A 15,942-nucleotide genomic window follows, 5' to 3' on the forward strand; every position below is an offset into this window, starting at 1 on the left:
GGAATCAAATATGGACTGAAATGTGACTGAAATAGCATGACATGAAAATGCAAAACTGAATGCAGGAGCACATAAGAATGTGACTCTGATGACTATTTACCAGGACAAATGCCTTGGGTATGAAGATATCTCAAACACATTAATTTGAAGACTGTGAGAAGAATCAACGACCTGTTTTATTTCCATATTTTCCACTGGAAGTCTTTCATATAGATAATACATATTAGTGCAACTTTTTTTGTACCTACATTTTTCTCTTTTTTTGGAGCAACAGGATGAAATACAATTGATGTGAAGTGCAATTACATACTATTCAGTTTACCGGATTAATACATTTCTTCCTTTTGTTACTGATGCTCACAAGCTCTGCCAGGAGCAATCTGGACAATAGGAGGCTGAAGGCTATGGTGTTTTACTTGTAGTCCTATTTTCTGTGTATTCCTAGCCACTATCCTTTTTCTGAATGCTTCCCATGCCCACCCTTGGCTCCCAGCAGTTTCAGGTGGGACCTTCATTCCGTGTATTAAGAGGCATCCTAGATACACTTTTGGAATAACTACTACACATTATTAACTCACTTTTCACCAACGACTATCCCTCCTACCCCAACCTCACTCACTATTTGGTACCAAGTATAAGGTAGCCTCACAAAAAGAAATCACTGCTGTTTCTTGTAGGTAAAAGAAACCTTTTTTTGTTATTTCTTTCAATTTTTTTTTGGGCTTCTAGATTCTGTCAGCCCACTATTGTGCCCCGTGTATCCAAGCATGTCCAATTACTTGCATCCAGCTTAGCTCCACATCATGACTGCCAGAATTTGCAGCCCCTTGACCCTCACGCTAACTGTGATTGCTTCAACAATGTTCACGACTCACTAGCCTAATGTTATATGGCCAGGTTCTAAAAATGACAGTGGTTGGGTGATGTAATCACGTTGCCCACTGATTGCACAGTTTTAAATTGAGAGGCATACTCTGTGACATTTTAGGCATAAGAGGAAAAAAAAGTAAAAACAATATGGAATGCTTGTCAAAACAAATGAATTTGGTATTCTTAACAGAATGATGTCCCTTTTAGAATCAGTGTAAATAAACATTCCTATCAGATTATGCTGGACATAAAATCATTTAATATTTATCCCTAATATGTGTTCCCCCAATCTGTAAAAAGTTCTGCTGGTCAATTAGTGACAAACTAGAGCTTGGCTTTTGCTGATGGGTCTATACTCATTTTAAACAAAACGTGCTTCATATGGAAACCTTTATTACCAACTGAAAGAAGAAACTTGTGGCCCTGGTCCTGGAATTTAAAGCTGCTGACTTTCTTCATCACAGATCCCCCAACGTAGACAGGTGCATGTTCACCTGAGTACCTCTAATGATATACAGTATTTGGTTAGGTTGATACCCTGTTGCTTGTCCTACTCTCACAAATCAGATACCCCATTTTACCTCACTGTGGCATTATCGGTTTGGACACTGTGACGTGTTGTGCAAAAAAATCTAAAAGCTTAAACATGCAAGGACAAGTCTAACTGATGGTGTTAGATGTCCTGCCACAATACCATATACCCCATTATAATTTAAGAAGTATCTGTGCATCCCTGTGCTGATCAAAAGGCTAATCAAAATTGTATACTGCTTTTATTTAATGACAGCAGAGGCCCCCTGTCCTTCCTTAATCATCTAAACCATCAGATTACATATTGGTCAGCACATAATTTTAAGGACCCATGTGTGTCTTCTGAGTGGCAGTAAATATAATTCCTGGGCACAGTCCTCTCAGGAAGTCTTTGTAGCCTACTAAGCATTTCGCATAATGGGTGCAATATACACCTTTGGGGGAATAAGGTTCTTCCTGTTCCACTAAAATTAACAAAACAGAAAGGGGGCACATTTGAAAATTACTCCAAGGAATTTACTCAGAATGGTCAACTAACCTCTTACTTCATTGTTTTTCGCCAGGTGTAATCGGTAATGGATTTTTTGATCAAAAGAATAATGCATTCATCACTCCTTACACAGACACTGGAAACAGTTCAGGAATGCCACAACGTATAGACTGGGGGACGCTTTCTCCTTTTGTGGTAACAAATGTCTCAACTACTGTTGGCCTAAATGGTGAAGACCTGTTGACTGATTTGAATAAAGAACGGTTGAGCACCAAGATCATGCAGGAGGACAGTTTTTTGGCTTTTACACACAACACATCAGTCAATTTTGATGACGGCAGCGAGGACTCGCTATTGCATGTGGAGGGCACAAGATCATTTGCTCAGAAGACAAATGAAACTTATGCCCCTGAGCCACCTACCAACGTCTCAATTCTCAAGACTTCTTTCCCCATCCTCAAAACCACCAGCAATACAACAGATGTTGACACAACATATAAAGCTGTATCTTTTGACACCAACTATGGTAAGAGTTTATTTAGCTTGTATTCAATAAACTGTTCTTTTTATTTTCACTTAGCCAGAGACAAACTTTCAACTCCTTTAAAATATTAATCTTGTCCATTGACTTTCTATTGGTTCTGATATTGGAAGGTGCATATTTTGTAGTATATAAAGACATTACAGCAGGTAAATAAGACCATTGCTTTTCCATAATCTGCCATACCTAAGTGAGCAAAAAGCAAAAGACAACAGATGCTGGACATCTGAAATAAAAATCAACAATGTTGGAGATACTCAACAGATGAGGATGCTTCTATGAAAAGAGCAATAGAATTCGTGTTTCAGGGTCAGTAACTTTTCATCAGAAGAGGAAGAATGAGATAACATGAAAACAGGTGTATATCAGAGAACAAGGAGAGATAGAAGGAATAGCTGTGACAGGCTGGAGACATGAAATATGGAACATGGGAGTCCCTTCTAGTCATATACCATACACTGTCTGCTGTATCATAGCTTTATTTAACCCATTTAATTGCCTGAGGAAACCTTCATACCTCCTCTCAAAAATGTAAATTGTTAAACTGGAACACTTATCAAATGTTTATCCTACTGTATTCATCCTGAGAAATCACCTTTGAGAACATGTTATTTGGGGTAACTGTTAAGGACCCAACAACCTGTGGATTGTTCGATCAACACTATCCATGTATATGTCATCACAACTTCCAGTTATATTTCTAACCAAACATTTACTACTTTTTTTTGAAGGATTTCGTCAAGATAATACTTATGGCTTTGGCTGGGTATCTGTTCTAAATGATATTCTCTGGAAAAGCATCTTTTTAACTCATTTTTATTTTCTTTTAGTTTTGTTCTGAGTCCTGTGCGCTTTTATCAATCCTCCTGTCCCCAATCCAGAGATTTATACTTTTGTGGAGATTATTGCTGTTTTGTTGACTTGTAGGGGTAATGGAATAGATGGTCAGTTGGCCATCAGGTGGGTACATTGCACTCGTGGTGTGTTTGCCCCAGTTCCTGTTCAAGAAATTAGTAAACAAAAGCATGGTGCAGTTACTAATGTCAGGATTTTTTTTAACTGCTATTGTGCATCCTATACACCCCAAGAGTTCATCTTCTTTGGAGGCAAAGTAAATAAAGTTGCTACTTTTTTGGCTGCCCCTGTATTTAAAGGCTTATAAAATTTCTTAAGAACTTTAAAAAAACTTATATTTATACAGCACGGTAACAGGCCCTTCCGGCCCAATGAGCCCATGCCACCCAATTCCATCCATGTTAACCTATTAACCTGTACATCTTTGGAATGTGGGAGGAAACCGGAGCACCTGAGGAGGCCCACACAGTCATGGGGAGAACGTACAAACTCCTTACAGCCAGCAGCGGGAATTGAACCCCGATTGCTGGTGCTGTAATAGCATTATGCTAACCACTGCAATTAGCTGAAAGGACTTATTGAAGCTATGTGTTGAGTGCAAGTGAAGTTTGCAGGATTAATATATTCCAGTTATGTACTTGGATTAAAGAGTTGCAAATGACTATAACATAACCAAGTTTAAATTTGTATTAATGAGAGTGCTAACCATTAACTGGAAGTTCACAGTCATCACTGACCTGCTAGCAGAATGGCTGTCCTAGCATTGGGTGGCATCTCAAGGACATTTGATTCTAAATCAAATTAGTTATTTTGACCTTGTAGATATCACTTGGTGTATTGCTCCTCTAGAAGCATTGCCTTCAAGACTATTTTGTTGCCTTCAAGACTATTTTGTTGCCTTCAAGACATTTCAAAGAAACTTGGCTAGGTTGAATCCAGGTCATTAAATAGTGACTGGAGAATCTGCAACTGTTTGGACTGGACCAATAATGTCAGCCTGCTGGAACTGCCACCTGCATTCACTGCCCATGCTTTCCATTCCCCGAACTTAACCTTCCTTAGATCTAGAAGGATGGCCACCACAAGCCCCACCCAAGCCCTGTGGGTAGATGGCCAGCACAAGCCCTGAGGCAGAGATGGTTATTCTTGTAACAATTAAGAAGCATTTAGATAAGCACTTGAAAAACTAGCTACTGATCAAATGCTGGAAAATTACATGTATAGATTGGTGATTGATGGCTGGCACAGATAATCGTGGGCCAAAGAGTCCATTTCCTTGATATATGACTATGGGTCTATGGCATTGTCTAATTACTGAGATGCCCATTCCAGTAAGAATTGGCCCCATTGTTGCATGGTGGGGATATGATTTAAATCTTTAAAATGCTGATTGGGATGGAATGTAACAACAGCTATAGCTGCTGAGACAATGGAAATAACTACTATAGAAAGTAACTGTCCATGTTTTAATTTGGATGGTAGAGAATTGAGCTGAAATACTTATGGTGAGGGTGAGGGGGAGGGGAGGTGGGGTCAGTCGTGGCCCATTGGAAACATTCATCTCTAAGCCAGAAAGTTGTGTTCAAATCCCACTCCAGAGATTTGAGCATACAAATCCAGGCTGGGAAGCCAGTACTGATGGACTGTTACACTGCCAGAGGTACCATCTTTTGGATGAGATGTTTTATCATAGACTCATCTCCAAGGTGGAGGTGAAGGATTCTAGGACAGGATTTGAAGGGGGAAGAGCAGTTATCTTGCCTGTACTTAACCCTCAGTTATATGTAATTAGAAAATATAAGCTAACTCCTTTGCTGATGGAATTAATTGTCCATTTAATTAGTAATTTAATGGTAGTAAATTGATTTGGTTTCTTGAAGCTTCAAATGAAGACTTTTTCTTTTTGGAAGAATTTGCAGCAGATCTTTACCTTGGGAAGAAATTGTGATGGCGATCCTTAAGAAGAGCTATGAAAGTAGCCTTGATAGTTCAAATACCATTTTGTTGCACACTTTTTAAGGCCTTCCAGCTTGCAATAGCCAGCACAAATAACGTCTGCACTGCTTAATGAAGGTCAAAAGAGTATTGCTTTGTTCTTGCTTAGACCTATTTAAGGGATGTCTGGGACTATTGTAGATGTGTATCATCTAAAAGGATATTCACTGAGTACACCATTCAAAAAAGGGACAAGGATTTTAGAATCTTATATAATCTCACAATTAGATTGGATCCTTTAGTGATAGCTACACCAGTCATTAAAGGAATCGGGAGTAAAAAACGAACTGCTGGTGGAACTCAGTGGGTCAAGCAGCATTTGTGGAGGTCAAGGGATAGTCAACATTTCAGGTCGCGACTCTGCATCTGGACTGAGAGTGTACAGGAGAGAGAGCCAGTATAATGAGGTGAGAGGCAGGCGAAGTGAGGAGGGAGATGGTGGGCAGGTGGAACCAGTTGGTGGAGGGGATAGACAACCCCCATATCACTCTTTTCTCTCACCTCCTTATACTGGCTATCTCCCCCCTACACCCTCAGTCCTGATGCAGGGTCTTGACCTGAAACGTCGACAATCCCTTTGCCTCCACAGGTGCTACTTGACCCGTTGAGTTCCTTCAGTTTTGTTTTTGCGCTAGATTCAGCATCTACAGTCTCTTGTGTTTCCAAAAACGGCATCAGTATTTGTGGTTCACTTCACAATACCATAGTACTTTGTGATTGCTAGCTGTCAGCTAATTCACTGGCTTGTCCACTGATTTTTTTATTCTAGATTTTATGTACTAGGCCAATAAGATTGGCAAATGAACTCTAAACTTAGTATTGGAACAGATTTAAGTATTTCACAATTGTAGTCATAAAATTGGTTGTGTTCTTCTTAATGCCAGCTCTCAAGTACTGGAATTCAGCCTCTGGTGATTTGGCGCAATTTGAATAGCTGATGCAATTTAAGGCATCTAAACTAAATGTCAAATGATGATTTGCCTCAGACAAAGTCCCCTTAAATTAACCTTAGTTTGATCATATAAATTAGAAGCATCTTTTCTGCACATATCTTAACTTGACATTATGATTCATAATAAACATTTCCAATGATATTTCCAGCATCCACCCCCACTTCTCCCAGCTGCTGTGACCTGTATTACATTGGTCATGGACACTTGTCATTAGGGAGATGCAGCTAATGATTTGAGCCATATTTTGGAATTTCTTAACCCTGCTTGGCCCAAAGTAACAGTGGCAATGGCTCTAAAGTATTTCCTTAGAAGGAGGATGTCTACGGGAGGACTCCACTCCTCTACTTTTGCTCCACTACCTTAATCATCCATCCTGATTGAGGCTACTAATAAATTCTGCCCTGCCTGTTTGGGCTGATCTGCCTCTGTAACTACCTAACCACCTCTTTTGTCACTGCAAGGATGGTCTTGAAATGGCACAGCTAGTAGCGGTTCCCATCAGCAGGAAATTTGATTGGGAAGTGATCTGGGCTGCAGCAGAATCTGGGAGGCTGATGGAAGTCCTGCCTCACTCCTACGCCACCAGGAAGAGTGAGATCTAGTGCAGCCAACCTCTAGATCCAATCCTGAGAAACTGGCAAGAAATGAATATTCATCTTTTTATTAATCATCTCTTAATTAATTATGCATCATTCATACCATGGTTCTTTTCCTACATTGGCTAACTTTGAATGTTTTTAACATTCTTCCACTCTGTTGGTGTCTTCCCCTCCCCATGCCCCATCCTTACAGTGGGTGGTTAATTGAAATTAGTCTGGTTGTGCAAAATTTCTGACTGGGGATTTTTAGTAAATGATTAAGGAAAACAGATAATAACAATAATCTTGATGTAATAGTTGATACAAGGATACCCTTCCATTTAATGACCCCCTGTGCACCACCCCTATCTGAACTCTGTGTAAACTCATGACTGGTCTGTGTCAATCCACACACAATGAGTATGATTTTCAGTGAATGAACAGTGACTGAGAGTTCTTACCTTTTAGGATAAAACTTCACTGACGTAGCCAATGAAAATTGGTCTTTCCCTATGATCCAACACGAAGTTTCACACTTGCCTTCACTTCTGGCCTTACCGCAAAGTACTTCAGCTCATGTCTTCTATCCTGTCCAGTACCTGTGTCAGCTGTTTACTATTTGTTTTATGTTATAAAGTCATAATTTTGAATTGTATTTCAGATGATTAAACACTGCTTGAGTGAGGATATATTATCCTTTAGTAAGATTTCAGGTATAAAGAGAGTTCGATTGGATTACACATTCATAATGGAGTACGTTTTAGGTGAGAAAATAAAAACTTTAGCACCTCCCCAACACTTTTTTTGCTGTTGAACCCATGCCATGTATGCAGACAACTCCTGCACGTCATCGTTTCTGGTTCTGCTTCCACATGCTCGTCACCTCGCCCCAAATGGTTCCCATTAACGCCTTCCTTGCACATCAGTTTATCACCCTCCCAACTGATTCCACCCTCACCCTTCCCCCATCTGGCACCAACTGCCCTTTTTTATTTTGTTTGCTTCCATCTATCATCCATCTGCTTCTGTCTTTCAACCTCACCCCTCTTCCTCCCCCACCTGGCTCCCTCTGCTCATCATCCTTCACCCCTCCTTCGGTCCACCAATCACCCACTAGCTCCTGTCGCATCACTCCCCCTCTCCTTTTTATACTGAATATCTTTCCTCTTGCAGGGTTTTCACCTGCATCAACCATTCCTTCCCCCTTCTCACCTCCCCTCCAGCCACTACAGATGCCGCTCGACCCGCTGAGTCCCTCCAGCAGATTGTTTGTTGCTCCAGATTCCAACATCTGCAGTCCCTTATGTCTCCAGAACCACAGGAGATGTGACTAGCGTCTATATCTCCGGCACTGTTCTTGCGACTTGTACATCCACAGAGCCCAAGTTCTCTCAAGGCACACGTGCAGTGGCACAGCTATTAGATCCACTTCCTCACTGCTCCTTTGACCCAGGTTCGATCCTGAAGAAGCATTCTAAAAGAGAGGATGAGGCAACCGTGGCTGAGAAGGGAAGTCAAAGACGGCATAAAAGCAAAAGAGAGGGCATATGATATCATAAAAATGAGCGGGAAGCTAGAGGATTGGGAAGCTTTTAAAATTCAACAGAGGGCAACTAAAAAGCAATAAGGGGAGAAAAGATGAAATATGAAGCTAAGCTAACCAATAATATAAGAGGATACCAGAAGTTTTTTCAGTTATATAAAGAGTAAAGGAGAAGCAAGAGTGGACATTGGACCACTGGAAAACTATGCTGGAGAGAGAGTTATGGGGAATAAAGAAATGGCGGATGAACTGAATAAGTATTTTGCTTCAGCCTTCACTGTAGAAGACACCAGCAACATGCTAGAAATTCGAGAGAGTCAGGGGGCAGAAGTGAGTGTAGACGCTATTACCAAGGAGAAGGTGCTCAGGAAGCTGAAAGGTCTGAAGGTGGATAAGTCAGTCACCTGGACCGGATGGACTACAACCCAGTGTTCTGAAAGAGGTAGCTGAAGAGATTATGGAGGCATTAGTAGTGATCTTTGAAGAATCACTAGAGTCAGGAATGGTTCCAGAGAACTGGAAAATCACAAATGTCACTCCACTCTTTCAGAAGGGAGGGAGGCAAAAGACAGGAAATTATAGGCTGGTTAGCCTGACTTCAGGGGTTGGTAAGATATTAGAGTCCATTATTAAGGCTGAGGTTTCTGGGTACTTGGAAGCACATGATAAAATAATCTAAAGACAGCATGGTTTCCTTAAGGGGAAATCTTGCCTGTCAAATCTGTTGGAATTCTTTGGGGAACTAACAGACAGGATAGACAAAGAAGAGTCAGTGGATGTTGTTTACTTGGATTTTCAGAAGGCCTTTGACGAGGTGCAGCACATGAGGCTGCTCAGCAAGATAGGAGTCCACGGTATTACAGGAAAGGCACTAACATGGATAGAAGATTGGCTGACTGGCAGAAGGCAAAGAGTGGGAATAATGGGGGCCTTTTCAGCTGCTGGTGACTAGTGGTGTTCTGCAGGGGTCAGTGAATGGGTCCCCTACTTTTCACGCTATATGTTAATGATCTGGATGATGGAATTGATGGCTTTGTGGCTAAATTTGCAGATGATACAAATAGGAGTGGAGGGGCAGGTAGTGTTGAGGAAGCGGGGAGAGTGCAGTAGGAATTGGACAGGTTGGGAGAATGAGCAAAGAAGTGGCAGATGGAATACAGTGTTGGAAAGTGTACGGTCATGCACCTTGGTAGAAGGAATAAAGGCGTAGACTATTTTCTAAATGGGGAGAGAATTCAGAAATCGAGGTGCAAAGGGACTTGGGAGTCCTAGTGCAGGATTCCGTAAAGGTTAACTTGCAGGTTGAGTCGGTAGTAAGGAAGGCAAATGCAACGTTGGCATTCATTTCGAGAGGACTAGAATATAAAAACAAGGATGCAATGCTGATGCTTTATAATGCGTTGGTCAGACCACATTTGGAATATTGCGAGCGGTTTTGGGACCCATATCTAAGGAAGGATGTGCTGGTATTGGAGAGAGTCCAGAGGAGGTTTACAAGAATGATCCCACAGATGAAAGGGTTAACTCATGAGGAGCATTTGATGGCTCTAGGCCTGTACTCACTGGAGTTTAGAAGGATGAGGGCGGATCTCATTGAAACCTATTGAATATTGAAAGGCTTGGATGGAGTGGACGTGGAGAGGATGTTTCCTGTAGTGGGAGAGTCTAGGACCAGAGGGCACAGCCTCAGAATAAATGGATGTCCCTTTAGAACCGAGATGAGGAATTTCTTTAGCCAGAGGGTGGTGAATCTGTGGAATTCATTGCCACAGATGGCTGTGGAGGCCAAGTCATTGGGTATATTTAACGCAGAGTTTGATAGGTTCTTGATTAGTAAGGGCGTCAAAGGTTATGGGGAGAAGGCAGGAGAATGGTGTTGAGAGGGAAAAATAAATCAGCCATGATTGAATGGTGGAGCAGACTTGATGGGCTGAATGGCCTAATTCTGCTCATACCTTATAGTCTTATGGTCAATCCTGACCTCCAGTGCTGTCTCTGTGGAGTTTGCATGTTCTCTCTGTGATTGTGTGGGTTTCCTCTTGGTGCTCTGGTTTCTTGCCACATCAGAAAGATGCGCAGGTTGGTAGATTAATTGGCTGCTGTAACTTGCCCCTGATGTGTAAGGAGTGGTAAAATCTGGGGGGTGGTGCTGGGAATGAGAGGAGAGCAAAATGGGATTAGTGTAAATGGGTGCTTGATAGTCATTAGGACTTTCTGTGCTGTACACCTCTGACACACTGGGATACTACACTGCAGGTCAGTTTCTGGGATTGTGGGTATAAATTCTCTTATTATGCAGTACCTGCACAGCTACTCAGCCCTGTTAACGTTGGTACAGTTAGTCACTCTTCCTGCTATAGTCTCGGCAATAAAAAAGACTGGGAACTGCCGACCGATTCAGTAAATGTAAATTTAGTTTGCTTCATACTTTGTTTCTCAATTTCACCACTTTTGTTTCTTTGTTAAAATTTTAATCTAAAATTTCTCCACGTCTCATTTTTATTGTGGTACATCTTTGCTGCTTCTGAATCAATCTTTGCTCTGCTGCCAATATAATCTTTTTCTCATTCAGTACAGTCGTATGTTTTGGCTCATCAACAACCAACAGGATCATGAAATCATAAAACCCTGCAGCACATAAGGAGGCTTTTTGGCAGTTGTGCCTTTGAGAGAGCAGTCCAATTTGGTCCCTCGCCTTAACTTCTCCCCAACATCACAGGAAGTTAATCCTCATCATATCCACATGCTTCAAAAGGTACCCAGAAACTGTTCCACTTCCTCTTCAGATAATGAATTCCAAAATTTAACAAATCTGTGCAGGGGGAAAAAAATCTTCTCATTTCCCTTCTAGTTCTTTTGTCAGCTGTGTAAATCCATAACTTTGGATTGCAGGCCAACCACTTAAAGGAACTGTTTCTTTCTATATGCTCTGTCAAAACCTTTAAGAAGAAACCTAATTGACCTTCACCGTGTAGAAGGAACTCCATCTTCCCCAATCCTTCCACAAGGCTAAAGTGCTTCATCCTCTATGTTATCCCACCAGTCCTGCTCCGTGCCTTTTCCAAGGCCCTGAAATCCTTTCAAGACTGTGATGTCTGGAATTGTGCACAATCCTTTAGCTGAAGTCTGTGAATGTTAAGCATGACTTTATTGATTTCTGTATTCAGTAACCCTCTTTACCAAAGCAAGGTATCCCATAAATCTTCCCTTTTTATAAGCTTTGCACTGCCACCTTTTAAGGAATTGCTTGTGTACACCATGGCTACTCTCCCATCAGAATAGCACTGCTTAGATCCTAGTACAGTATCGAGGGAGTGCTGCACTATTGGTAGTACTGTCTTTTGGAAGAGATACTAAACTAAATATTCTGCCTTCTCATTATAAACAATCCCATGGAACTATTTCAAAGAACAGGAGAATTATCCATTGCATCCTAGGCTATAGTTATTCTCCAATCATCATGACAAAAAAGGGAGATAATTTGATTGATATAACATCACTGTTTGAGGGAATTTGTAATGCACAAATTAGTTGTCATGTTTCCTTTATTACAAAGACTGCACTTCGGCCGGAGTTTATTGGTCATATAGTGTTTTAGGGTGATCTGAAACTGTGAAAGGTGCTTTTCAATGCAAGCCATTTTCTTTTTCAATTATAACGCCTATCCCTTTTCTCCCAAATTGATTCATTTCACTCTTATCCACTTTGGGCATAAAGGTTGGCAAACATGGTGGGCAGACAGGCCTGTTTCTCTGCTGTACAACTCTATGACTGTATTAAATTCCACCTGCTGTGTGCCTGCCATTCTCATAAGATAGTCTGTGTTGTCCAGAAAATCAAAAAACTGCAGATTCTGGGAATCTGAAATGAAAACAGAAAATACTGGAAACACTTAGCATATCAGGCAGCATCTGTGGAAGAGAAACAGTGATATTAAGATACAAAGATATGTATTAGTCACGCGTACATCGAAACACACAGTGAAATGCAGCTTTTTGTGTTACTGAGAATATGCTGGGGGGCAGCCCACAAGTGTTGTCACTCTTCCGGTGCCAACATAGCATGCCCACAGCTCCTAACCTGTATGTCTTTGGAATGTGGGAGGAAACTGGAGCACCCGGAGGAAACCCATGCAGACACAGGAAGAACGTACAAACTTATCGTGCCACCAAAAATGTTTTGGGTCTGTGACTCCACATTAAAATTCAGTGTTGTCCTGCAGTCTGTGTGCTCTGTTGCCATCCTGCCCACTGTCATTTCTGTGGGCAAATACAAATTCTGTGCCTAGAACAAGTTCTGATGATTTCAACAACATCAGCCACGTACTGAACTATAATGGTTGCTTCTCTTCAGATACAATGTTAATTTATCTATTTAACTTTTTTTGTTGGCTCCACTTTTCCTTGCACTTTCACATTATTTTGTTGATGTGTCAGGATATATTTTTTTTCAGAGGAATTACTGTGGGAAATTTGTTTACAGTGAATATAATGAGCTGGGATTTTTCTTCCCAATGCTATACATTGAATATATTAAGTGTATTTTATACATAAATATATAAATATGTGTGTATGTGTGTATATACATATATGGAGTGCAGGTTTGTGATAATTGTCTTTTATATTTACATGGAACTTGCGGTAGTCTACTTCTAATTAGGTGTCTTGTCAAACATTTGCTGAAATTAGTTCAACAACTTGCTGCCATAAAGTTTTAGAAAGTTGCCAAAGCAATAATTTCATTTGTCAAATTCACAGGAAACATAAGAAATAGGGGAAGAAATTGGCCATGTAGTTTTGGTGTTCAATAAAATCAGTTCTAAACTTTCAGATCACTTCGGCTTTCCAGCTCTCTCTGATTTCTCTTCATTCCCTTGGTGTTTAAAAATCTACTGAACCTGGTCTTTTTTCCTCGGTCATTGGCTGTGCTTCCACAGCCGCTGGAGTAGAGAATTCCAAAGATCCACTAAGTCCTCTAAGAGTCTAAGTTGCTCTTTGCCTCAATCCCAAATGACCAACTCCTTATCCTGAGACTTTGTGCAATGTTTCAAGACTCCCTTGCTGGGGAAATGGTCTTTCACCATGTCATCTATCAAAGCCTCCAAATTTCAATGAGATCATCCTTCATTCTAAACTCCAGGAAGAATAAACGTATTCCACTTAATCTCTATTCTTTGGAAAGTCCTCTCATCGCTGGAATCAAGCCAGTGAACCTTTCTTTCATACCCTCTAAGGCAAGTAAATTCTTTTTTTAAGCCTTTTTTTAAGGCAAGTATATCCTTTTTTAGGCAAGGAGTCCACAACTCTATATGATAAACAGTATACTTAATCCTTGATCCCGGGCTGTGTGCAGGGCCAATCCCTTAGTGAGAATGTATAAGTGGGTGTTGTGGGGACCCGGAGTAAATAGTCCTGTTCATTCAGTCTCTTTTCCTTTTGCTGAAGCTGCTGGCTCCACTAAGCTCTGGGAAACGCTAGGTGGGCTTTGCAAGAGCAGTATGGCTGGTTAATTCGGAGATGTCCAGTGCCACTAACAAATTAAGCTGGTAGCCTGTCCTTTGTGAGCAGTTTGGCCACCTGCCCCTTGCACCACTTTGGTGAAACCAAGTTGGTGATTTGGAACCATCTTCCTGCATTGGTGTCATTTCCCCCATATTTCATATACAGCTGCTCTCAAATGCAAATGTTCATGGGCATTGAATTTCTCCTTAAAGTGCTGGTTTGATTTCTATATTAATTTCCAATTCCCCATTATAATTTTTAATATTCCTGTCTCCAAGAGACCTACAGTTATTTTCACTAATCTCTTCCCATTACATACTTGTGGAACTCTGAATCTTTTTACTCTTGTTAAGTTTATTTCCATGTTTTATTTCTCACTAGTTTTTTAAGTGGCTGCACCTGGGACATGTTCATATAAAATGTAATTTTTGTATTCTAAGAATGATGACTTTGAAAGGACACGGTGAATCTCATGCTTCCAAATTTTTTGTGCTTGCTTAGTTTTCCTTGTTTAACTTTTTCTAAAAGTACACAATGTGAATTTATGTCTTTGCTGCTCATCTTCTAAAATTGAGTCCTCATCCTGAAATATTCTATAGCTACTCCTTTAAAAGAATATTTTTGTTTGTCTGTTCCATAACAGGTGCCTGTAGCAATACAAGCCACAGCCTATGTGAAATGCTGCCCTATAATCAGACTACTTCAAACTTCAACATCACAGATGTGGAAATGCTAATCCGTTTCTTCAATCAGCTTAAACAACTGCATTGCTATAAGCATATCATGCTGTTTGGGTGCAGCATTGCCTTTCCGGAGTGCATCAACAACCTTGAGAGGTACATGGCTTTTGATTTGTGTGTGGCTCTGTGTAGGGAGGTATGGGTTGGATTGGGCCAGGGTGAGTGGTGCGGCTACTCAACACTGATAAGTGGGGCTCAGTACAGCACCTTGGATGGTATGATGAGTGTGGCCCATTGTTGGGCACTCCTCTTCCACTGGTTGACAGAAGGCCCAGACCATATGGTCTCACTCAACAGTTCCTCTTTGGCATGCTGTAAACTGCTGTTTAGACCAAAGGCAGAGTGGTAAAATTTTTGTGTGTTCTTCCTGATGTGTCTTGTATTAATGTTAATTAATTAATCTGAGGTACTTCTTTTAAATATCAGACTATCTTGAGCTGGTAATTTTACTTTCCTATCTATTGGTTCTTTAGTGACCACTTATACTTACATTAATTTCAGTTTTCACAACTGTCTCTCTGCTTTCTTCCTTTCAGTAATGATGAATTTTGAGTCCTGGACCATTCTTATTAGCTTTTTTCAGTGATCCTGTATCCCTCTAAAAGCATTCAAATCTGTGCACAACACGGCAAGTGGTGATTTTTTTTCAAAGTGGTACATGGAATTAGTGGCTGTTTTTGATTTATGGTAATGTGTATCTAATTGAGCTGTGTTTCAGTTTTTGGGTAACATTATTGACCATGGATTTACTTGATCAGCCAACTGAATCATTTGATTTTCCACCCTTGCTCCTTTGTATTCCAGTAATCTGTACTTTTGGACATTGATCTTTATCTGACAATCAAATAAAGTTGATCATTTGAATTTCAAATGACATCGATGTCCAGCCAGCAGTGAACTGATCATACAGTGTTGAGCAATTGGCAAACCTAGTACTTTCTTTGAATCATTTATGAATAGTAATTTTTTTCATGAATTGCATCTACCATTTTTGCTTTTAGTGTTTCACATGTAGAACTCTATATAATACTGCTTTAAATTCAGGCAGATTATTCTCCTTGGATATCTCATTATCAATTTAGTTTATCATTAATGTGTCCCAATAGATTTGTGAATGGTATTACTTTGAAACCAAGAAAGGATCAATAATAACACATTTTATCTATAAAGTACCTTTTAATAATAAAATTGTTCCCAGGAATCTTTAAAAACAAATTATTGATACCAACTCATAAAAGATATTAGGATACATAACCAAAGAATTCCATTTTTTTAAAACAATGTCTGAGATGGGGATGGGGTGAGGAGTTTTGGAAGGGAATTTCAGAGCTTAGGGTCTTGATAG

General features: G+C 40.4%; 1 protein-coding gene across 3 annotated transcripts in view; it reads left to right on the forward strand.

Moving 5' to 3' along the window:
- The window catches only part of corin (corin, serine peptidase), a 120,380-nt gene that overhangs the window by 13,245 nt on the left and 91,193 nt on the right, over positions 1-15,942 (forward strand). For 2 of the 3 annotated variants that reach the window (XM_052039870.1, XM_052039852.1), the window contains exons 3-4: positions 1,965-2,417; positions 14,501-14,693. In XM_052039870.1, coding sequence (XP_051895830.1) covers positions 1,965-2,417; positions 14,501-14,693 — 646 coding nt within the window. The remainder of the gene's footprint in view (positions 1-1,964; positions 2,418-14,500; positions 14,694-15,942) is intronic. The other variant, XM_052039861.1, reaches the window with a different exon arrangement.

The sequence above is a fragment of the Pristis pectinata genome, chromosome 2 (assembly GCF_009764475.1).
Source record: "Pristis pectinata isolate sPriPec2 chromosome 2, sPriPec2.1.pri, whole genome shotgun sequence".
NCBI classification, from domain to species: domain Eukaryota; kingdom Metazoa; phylum Chordata; class Chondrichthyes; order Rhinopristiformes; family Pristidae; genus Pristis; species Pristis pectinata.